Below are 10405 nucleotides of genomic sequence, written 5' to 3'. Positions count from 1 at the left end.
TAGGCTTTCTTCATTTTGTTTTGATCTTTTTTCTGATAGATCCCTTTCCAAAGAAGTATTCAGGTATTTGTCTTCAATCTTCTTAATTCTGTCTTCCATTGCATCAGTTCTACTCCTTTGCCCTTCCAATGTGTTATCTAAGTCTGACAATTTAGTGTAATTACAAAGGAATCACACAGAAACAGTAACCAAAAAAGAGAAAAGGAAAAAAACAAAAACAAAAAACAAACACCACAATATCTGGGGATAGGGCTATAAGAGAAAAAAGTAGAGAAGGAGAATAATGAAGAAAGAAGTGGGAAAAAATGCAAAAAGAAAAAAAAGGAACAAAGTTACCCTCAAGAAAGAAAGAAAATATATATTGGAACCAGAAACAGGGCAAAGAAAATGAGCTATAAACTAGAACCTGGGAAGGGAAGAATAAAGAATGGTAATAAAAAGGACAAAATAAATAATAGTAGTAGTAGTTTTAAATCAGACAAAAACAAACAAACTGAAAGAAAAAAAATTCTGGACAGGGCTGGGCAGGGCACCCAGGCTCCCTCGGAGCACACAGACTGGGATGGAATTCCTGCCAGCCTACAAAGTGGGCTGGCATGAGTGATGCCCGCACCTCCATTCACCAAGAGCATGTGAGATATATGAGTAACAAGGGGAATGTCTCACCTTTTCAGTAGTCCTTGCGTCTGGGATGTCTTTTTGGTTCCCAGCAAGTGGAACCTGTTCTTAAGTCCCTGGAATCTGGGAGAATGCTATCACTTTAAATATCCAGAATGGTCAAGCCACTTGTAAACATTCAAAATGGCTGTGCGTTCCAGACAGACAAAAGTCCACAGCTCAGCCCACCTTCCTCTTTGGTGCATCACCTTTTATTCCCCAGCCACCAGAGCAGTCCTTTGTGCAGTCCTGGCTAGCAGGGCTGATTTTTAGGCTAATTCTTACGTACTGCTACCACTCAGCAATATCCAAGCTGTTTGTGCTTTTAGGATCGCTGACAGACTGCAGCTCTGTATGTCTCCTTTTTTGGTATTTTCATGCAAATTCTTCTGTTAGTTGGAGTTTAGTCCACTTCTGTATCCTTCCCTTCAAGGCTCAGGGGTCTGGGATTATCTTCTCTATCTGTGTTAATTGGTTCCCCTTTTCTTTGTTGAAGAGGGTCTGTGCAGTCTTTCTGCCTATTCTGCCATCTTACCAGAACTCAAGGCTCAATAGATTTCAAAGCATCTTCTCAGATCTTAACACTATTAAGTTAGTAATCAGTAATAGGTAAACCAAGGGAGAAGAAGCAAATACATGAAAAGCGAATAATTCTCTGCTAAAGAACTATTGGGTAACAGAAGAAATAAAGTGTGAAATAAAAAAAAAAAATCCTAGAAACAAACAAGAAACAATGAGACATAAGTAATAATAGGAAATCTCACATAAGTAATAATAGGAAAGTTCAGCAAGACAGAAAACAACAAATGTTGGTGAGGATGTGGAGAGATTGGAATTCTCATACACTGCTTGTGTGCTGTGGATGGTCCAGCCACTTTGGTAAAAGGTATTGTTCTGTCTTAAAAAGTTGGAAATAGAAATACCATGTGATCCACTAATCCCCTACTAGGAACATATCCTAAAGAGGTAAGATCTGAGACATGAATAGATATAAGCATACCCGTGTTTATCACAGCACTATTTACAGTAACAAAGAGATGGAAATAATCTAAGTACCCATCAATAAATAAATGAATGGATAACGAAACTATGGTACATAACCCACATACTATGCAACATTAAAGAATAATGAATCCTTGAACCACTTCACAACATGAATGAAATTAGAGGACATTATGCTGAGTGAAGTAAATCAATTGCAGAAGGATAAATACTCTATGAGTCCATTATTACACAAGTCAAGGAAAGGTTTACATAGGAAAGGAAATTTTCTTTGTTGGAGGAGAGGGAAGGGAAAGGAAAATTGCTGACTAGTTAAGAGACATGTTGATTTGGGTGACGGGAAAGGTAATATAAAAAAAGTGTGTGACCAGCACAATAACAGTAGGGAAAATGAGGATCCAAAGAGGTACGCAAAAGTTACAGACAACAGAGACAAATATATGCACAATACTACATTATCAGTAATGACAAACACTAATCTCTGGGTGGATACATAGGCAGACAGCCAAGAAGATCAGTTATGGATAGGGGAATGGGAATATAACCATGATTGTACATATGTTTGGCAGATGATATTCCTACATGCATACTTGTACATGCTATAAAAGTATACATATACATTATAGAGCTAACGGGACAACTAGGATAACTTCTTAGCCACAATCAACACCTTGAGGGAGTGATATATGAGGAGTGTGGCACGAGACCATGGTCACTGGGGACATCAAGCTCAGTTGGCACAACAGAGTACACACAATCATTGTTCTACATCCTACTTTCGTGAGTAGGGACTGGAGTCTTGAAAACTTACAAAAAGCCATCTAAGATGCATTCGTTTCACCTCGTCTGGAGCAAAGAGGGGCAAAGAAAGTCAAAGACATATAGAGACAATTAGTCCAAGGAACTAAGGAACCATGGGAACCTTAGTCTACACAACCCTGCAACCAGAAGAACTAGTTGATGACCAGCTTCTAATGCCACCCACTTGGAAAGGTATCAACACTGGAGATCCTAGAAGGAATGGGAGAAAAAAGTGTGGAATGAAATTCAAAAACAAAAAAAGACAAGAATTACTGGTCAGATAGAGACTACAGTCCCTGGGTTACCCTGTGTGCCTAGAATTGGACTCGCTCCCGTGGGTTAGCTCTCAAGCAAACAATAGACAGGCCTACGAGTCGTACAAGTACACTAGGGAGATGCACTCCTTAGGAATAGTCCACTGTGAGAGATCAGAAGAACAGTATTTGCCTTAGGGGAAGGGTAGACAGATACAGATCCATAGGTAAGAAGAACACAAGGAAGGTGTAACCACAGGGAAGAAATGTGAAGAAAGTTGTTCTGTTGTGGGGATCATAATCGGTGCTGTGAAACAAAATATGTATTATGTACTGTAGAGTATAAAACGAATCTACTTTGTAAAATTGCACCCAAAGCACAATACAAAGTAAAATAAAAAGTTAGTCTGAAGGAAAATTGCATACTCATATCCCTCATGAATATAGATATGAAAATATTCAACAAAATATTAAATAAATTTCAACATGTATAAAAATTATATACCTTTTCCAAGGTTGTAAACTAGATATGCAAGGCTTGTTCAGCATTCAGAAATCAATGTAATTTGTCACATCAACAAGCTAAAGAAGAAAAAAAGAATGTTTCATGTAGTCAGTAGAGCAGGAAAAAGCTCTTGACAAATGCAACACAAATTTATCATAAAAGCGCTCAGCAAACTATGAATAGAAAGAACTTCCTCAGTTTAATAAAGAATGTCTACAAAAAAAACCTAAAGCTAACGACATACTTCTTATTGTTGTTATGTACCATCGAGTTGGACCCGACTCATAGTGACCCCTCCTTGGGTTGCCGAGGCAGTATCACTATGGAAGTAGATCGCCCAACCTTCCTTCCGAGGAATGGCTGGTGGGTTTGAACCGCCAGCCTTCTTGTTAGCAGTCAAGTGCCTTAGGCACTATGCTACCAGAGTTCCTAGTATCATACTTAGTGGTAGGAAACCAGATGCTTTCCTCCTAAGTTTGGAAGGAAAATGAGAATATTATTTCTCCCCCTCCTATTTAACATCATATGAGAAGTTCTAGCTAATGCAGTAAGATAAGAAAAGAAAATTAAGGGTGTACAGATTTCAGAGCAAGAAATAAATCTGTCTTTTTTTTTTTTGCTGGTGATGTGATTAACTATGTAGAAAATCCGAAAGCACTGACCAAAAAACAAACAAAAAAAGCAATTATATCAAGGTTGTAGGATATAAGGAAAAGTCAATTACTTTTTCTGTATCAACAGTGAACAATTGGAATTTAAAATTAAAAACAGCATTTACACTAGCACCAAAATTAATATGAAATATTTATATATAAATTAACAAAATATGTATAAGATAAATTTGAAGAAAACTACAAAATTTGGATGAAAGAAATCAAAGAAGATTTAAGTAAATGGAGAGATATTTTGTGATTATAGATAGGAAGATTCAATATTAATATACCAGTTCTTTCCAACAAGATATATAGATTTAGCACAAGCCCAATCAGAATCCCAGCAGTATATTTTGTAGATATTGACAAATTTACCCTAAAGTTTATATGGAAAAAGACCCAGAGTAGGCAACGCAACACTAAAGATGAACAAAGATGTCTAACACTATTCAACATCAGGACTTCCTAGAAAGCTACAGTGATAAAGACAGTGTCGTTTTGGTGAAAGAATCAACGAATAGATCAGTGGAACCAAATAGAGAGCCTACTATCAGACTCACACAAGTATAGTCATCTGAACTTTAATGAAGGAGCAAAGGCAAATGAGAAAGGAGTCTTTTCAATAAATGTTACTGGTACAACTGGATACCCACATGGAAAACTATGAGTCTAGACACACATCTTACATCTTTCACAAAAATTTACTCAAAATAGATTCCAAGCTGAAATATTAATTAAGTGTACAATTTTTAGAAGATGATATAAAAACTCTAGGTGATCTTGGACTTTGATAATGAGTTTTTAGATAAAACACCAAATCTGAGATAAGTTAATAAATTGAACTTCATTTAAATTAAAAACTTCTTCCGTGTGAAAGCTACTATTAAGAAAATGAAAAAAGAAGCCACAGAATGGAAGAAAATATTTGTAAAACACCTATCTGATAAAGGATTTGTATCTAAAATATGTAGAGAACTGTAAAACTCAACAATAAGAATAAAAACAATCCAGTTTAAAAATGGGTGAAAGATCTGAATGGACTCTTCACCAAAAGTGTTATAGAGATGGCAGGTAAGCATATGGGAAGATGCTCAACATCATATGTCGTTCAGGGATTGCAAACTAAAACAACAATTAAATACTTGTACATTCCTATAAAAATAACTAAAATCTAAAGCATTGACAACATCAAATGCTGACAAGAATGTTGAGAAACAGGACTTCTCATTTATTACTGATGGGAATGAAAAATGGTATAGCTATTTTGGAAGATGAGCAGTTTTACAAGACTAAACAGGCTCCGAAGGAAGGTTGGGCAATCTACTTCTGTAGTGATACCACCTCAGAAATCAAAGGAGGGGTCACTATAAATTGGGTCCGACTCGACGGCACATAACAACAACAACATAGGCTTACCATATGATCTAGCAATTCATTTACCCACATGAAGCCTGGACAGAAATGTTTTCAGCACTTTATTCATTTTTGTCAAAAATTTGGGAACAATCATAATATTCTACAAGAGATAGATAGACTGCAGTACAGTGAAGCAATGGAATGTTCTTCAGGAATAAAAAGAAATGAGATGTTAAGCTATGAAGACATGGAGGAACCTTAAATATGTATGTGAAAAAAGGCAGTCTGAAGAAGTAGTATATTATTATAATGCCTAAAGCATTTGACTACTAACCAGCATTTGACTTCTACTACTCCTTGGAAAGGAGCTCTGGTAGCCTAGTGCCTTGAGGCACTCAACAGCTAACCAGAAGGCTGGTGGTTCAAACCCACCAGCCATTCCTCGGAAGGAAGATGGGACAATCTACTTCCGTAGTGATACTGCCTTGGCAACCCAAGGAGGGGTCGCTGTCTATGAGTCGGGTCCGACTCGACAGCACATAACAACAACACCTTGGAAGGAAAGTTGGACAATCTACTTCTGTAGTGATATGGCCTTGGAAACCCAAGGAGGGGTCATTATTATGGGTCAGATTTGACTCAATGGCAGTGAGTTTGAATGAGTTATAATTCCAACTATATGACATTCTAGAAAAGGCAAACTATAAACACAATAAAAGACGAGCGATTGCCACCGGTTTAGGGGGAGAGAGAAAATGAATTTAGATGAAGCACTTTAAGGCATTTTAACAGCAGTGAAATTATTCTGCATGATAATAAAATAGTAGATACTTAGCATTATGCATTTGTCTAAACCCATAGAGCTATACAAAACAAAAAGTGAACCCTTCTGTAAATCATGGACTTTGGTTACTAATAGTATATCAGTATTGCTTAATTAGTTGTAACAGACGTACCACACTAACACAAGATGTTAATAATAGGAGGAACTGTTCAAATGGAAGAGGAAGTATGGAAATACTTTGTTTTCTTCACAATTTTTCTATAAATCTAAAATGCACTGAAAATAAAGTATATTGTTAAAAAAGATACAAAGGAAACTAATTTTCCTGAATGCACTAATAAAACTATTAAACAAATTTGTGATATATTAAATATTTCAGTTACTGATTCTTTTTGGGGAAAGTTGGTCTTTATTTTAAAGAGTGACAACAACAACAAAAATTGAGTTTCAGACCATTTTCGTTTATCTAACCTTTAGAGCCATTAAACAAAATTACTTTCTTCATTTTAGTGCTTTTGTTCCATTGAGTGTTCCCAATAACAAAAATTCTACTGAATGGGAAAAAGTGAAGTTCCTGTTTGAAGAACTTGGAAGTAGTCGTAAGTATTCCTTACAATCAACATTTACAGTATTTTGCATTTTATAATCTTTGGAATATTTTTGAGAAATTACCTATTTTTATTTTGTTAAGGATTTAGCCCTACAATTCTAACTTGTTAAAAGTTTTCTAGACAAGTTAAGAACTCCTTTTTTTCCTCACTTCTAGCTACTTAGGTATTATGTAGCTTGTCTCTTGACTTTCCCATCAAGTTTCTATGTTACAAATAAAACTATCTTGTTTTTTGCAAGTATTTTGATAGTGGAGATCTTACCATTTCTATGTAGTCTTTAATTCATTTTGGGTAATATAGAATAATAGGTTAAGGAGATGTTCTAGGTATATTGGTTTTACTTTTTTAAAAATAAGAGGTAATCTTACACTGCTGTTTAAAATCAAGTAATCTTTTATGAGGAGTATAAATTAGAGGTTTTATGTGAATTAAATAATATGTTACTCTAAATTTACCTTACCAAAACATATTCAGTATTGAATCTCCCCCAGAGATTTTCTTTCACTTTATAAATTTGACCTAGGTTTTAGAGCTAAAAAAAAGGAAGAAAAGGTTTAGGGGGTTAGGTTAAGAAATGTGCTTAACCATGGTGTCTTAGTTATCTAGTGCTGCTGTGACAGAAATCCCACAAGTGGATGTATTTAATGGACAGAAATTTATTTTCTCACAATTTAGGAAGCTAGAAAGGAGGTCTGGTGGCGTAATGGTTAAGGCATTCAGCTGTTAGCCTAAAGGTCAGCAGTTCGAATCCACCAGCTGCTCTATAGGAAAAAGATGAAGCAGTCTGCTTCCATAAAGATTTACATCCATGGAAACCCTGTAGGGCAGTTATAGAATAAACTTGATGGCAGTAGGTTTGGTTTTGGTAGGAGGCTAGAGTCTAAATTCAGGGTGCCAGCTCTACGGCAAGGCTTTCGCTGTCTCTCTTGGCTCTAGGGGATGGTGTTTGTCTCTTTAGCCTCTGCTTCCTGATTCCTCCATGTGGTTTGACATTTGTGTTACACCATTTCTGCTTGCTTAAACTTCTTTTATATCTTGAAAAAAATTGACTTATGACACAGGGCACAATAATCCTGCGTCATTAGCATAACAAAGATATCACTTTCTAAATGGGATTATAACCTCAGATGTAGAATTAGTATTGACAACACACATGTTTTTTGGGTACACAGTTCAATCCATAACACTTTGGAAAAATAGTTTTGACATTAGAAACTGATATCAAATAAGAATTGTGTACCATTTTACTCTAAATTTCAAGTTCTTTTGAATAAAGTTTTATTTTCAAACCTACAGTATTTACTTTATAAATATTATACTAAAAATTTTAATTGCTTTTGTGTGTATTCTTTCTAATAGGTACTGTATACACTTAGATTAGCATTTCTTTCTGTTTACCCAGATACAATATTAAATGATGATTAAATTAGATCTTGGCATTTTTGCTGTGTAAATTCTTAATTTTCTTGCTTTCCACTTAATGATTTCATCTTGTAAATTACAATCCATTAGTATCTTGCTGATACCAGCAAGAATAGGGATACTAGGACTGCCATCTACTAATACTGAATTGTCAGGATTTATGTACCTGATCCTATTACTGAGAAATAAATTGCTTCTCTTTTTACAGTTAACTCTTGAGTCTCTTGAGTAACTATCTATCTACTCTTCTGTCCTGAATGGTATAAGTTATACAAGTGTTTGAGTTTTAATATAACTTGAATAAGTGATTAAGTAATATTATCCTAATTTCTGTAATTTCCCCTTCTTTACTCTTTATTATTATCTGAAATTGTAAACATTGTATCATGATAAATAGTACAATTTTGCTTATGACTAATCAGCTGTCTTCTTAATTTAAAAACATTCACCAAACTTTTTAATTTTTAATCTTACTGTACCTTACCTCACTTCCCTGTATCTTTGATGCATCAAGAATATCTAACCTATTTTAGAGATATACTTTACTTCAGTAACATGCGTAGATCTTAGTATACATTTCAAGTTTTGACACGTAAAATCAAGGTGTAGAACTTACCCATCATTCCACAAGTTTCCTCAGTGTGTATTTCCAGTCAGTACCTTCTTCTTGCAAGAGAAGCAACCACTATTAGGATTTCTGCCATTACATGTCTATTTTTTTTTTTTTAATATTACAGTTGGAATTATATATTACGATTCTTTTTTTAATATGTCTGGCTTCCTTCAGTGAACTATTTTAAAATTCACTTTTATTAGTGTATTAGTAGTTGGTTTCTAAGGAGGTGCAGTGTTTCAAGTATTCGGCTGCTAACAAAAATATGCATGGTATGAACCCACAAGCTGCTCTGCAGGAGAAAGATGTTCAGTCTGTTTCTGTAAAGAATTATAGACTTGCAAACCCTATGGGGCAGTTCTGCTCTATTCTATATGGTCACTATGAGTTGGAATCAACTGAGTGGTAGTAGGTTTGCTTTTTTGTTTGTTTATTTTGTTCCTTTATATTGCAGCATGGTTGTGAATGTAAGATAGTTTGGTGGAAGCAGCCTTTTGCCAAATAATAGGATATATTTATTATATCATAAAGATGTATGTTGTATTGCAAATACCTATTTTCAACAACATAAATGGTGGCTCTACACCTGGACCTTACCAGATGGAATACATAGGAATCAAATTGACTACATCTATGGAAAGAGACAATGAAGAAGCTCAGTATCATCAGTCAGAACAAGGCGAGGAGCTGACTGTGGAACACACCATCAGTTGCTCATATGCCAGTTCAAGTTGAAGCTGAAGAAAATGAAAACAAGTTGATGAGGCCAAAATATGACCTTGATTATGTCCCACCTGATTTAGAGACTGTCCGAAGAATAGATTTGATGCATTGAAACCAAGTGACCGAAGACAAGATGATTATGGGATGACAACAAGAACATCATAAATGAAGAAAGCAAAAGATCATTAAAAAGATAGGAAAGGAATAAAAGGCAAAAATGGATATCAGAAGAGGCCTTGAAACTTGCTCTTGAATAGAAAATAGCTAAAGTGAGTGGAAGAAATGATGGAATAAAAGAGCTGATCAGAAGATTTCAAAGAGCAGCTTGAGAATACAAAGTAAAGTATTATAAGGAAATGTGCAAAGACTTGGACTTAGAAAATCAAAAGGGAAGAACACACTCAGCATTTCTTAAACTGAAAGAACTGAGGAAAAGATTCAAGCCTTGAGTTGCAATAGTGAAAGATTCTATGAGCAAAATATTTAATGATGTAGGAAGCATCAAAAGAAAATGGAGGGAATACACAGAGTCACTGTACAAGAAAGAATTGGTTGACATTCAGTCATTTCATAAGCACATGTCATTGGCATGTGTTTATCTAGCCATCCTTTACCCAAATGGTAATAGCTCTTAATGATCAATTGTGAGTTTTTTGGTTTCTTTAAAATCAACTTCTTTTAGTTAGAAGAGAGAGGAGAAAGTATCAAAGCTAGTGGCTTTCCAACATTTCAGAAGGTGGCATATGATCGAGAACTGATGATATTGAAGGAAGAAGTCCAAGCTGCACTGAAAGAATTGGTGAGAAACAAGGCCCAAGAACTGATGGAATATCCATTGAGATATTTGAACAAATGAATGCTGTGATAGTTGGAGCTGTTTATCAACTTGGCTAGACCATAATTCTGTGTGGTTTAAGCAATTGTGATATGGGTTATTCCCATGATGGGATCAGATGTATATGTTTTGAGCAGGCAGTCCATTGAAAGGGAGTTTCCCTAGGGATGTGGCTTGCTTCCAGTATAT

At 35.3% G+C, this 10405-nt stretch overlaps 1 protein-coding gene across 1 annotated transcript in view; it reads left to right on the top strand.

The window, feature by feature from the left end:
- LMBRD1 (LMBR1 domain containing 1) overlaps positions 1-10405 on the top strand; it is a 202676-nt gene that overhangs the window by 100946 nt on the left and 91325 nt on the right. Inside the window, exon 6 of the mRNA XM_007945208.1 lies at positions 6523-6611. Within this exon, the coding sequence (XP_007943399.1) occupies positions 6523-6611 (89 nt within the window). The remainder of the gene's footprint in view (positions 1-6522; positions 6612-10405) is intronic.

The sequence above is a fragment of the Orycteropus afer genome, unplaced genomic scaffold (genome assembly GCF_000298275.1).
Source record: "Orycteropus afer afer isolate SDZICR_OR568_19922 unplaced genomic scaffold, OryAfe1.0 scaffold00133, whole genome shotgun sequence".
Lineage (NCBI taxonomy): Eukaryota > Metazoa > Chordata > Mammalia > Tubulidentata > Orycteropodidae > Orycteropus > Orycteropus afer.
This window is presented reverse-complemented; position numbering and strand designations above follow the sequence as displayed.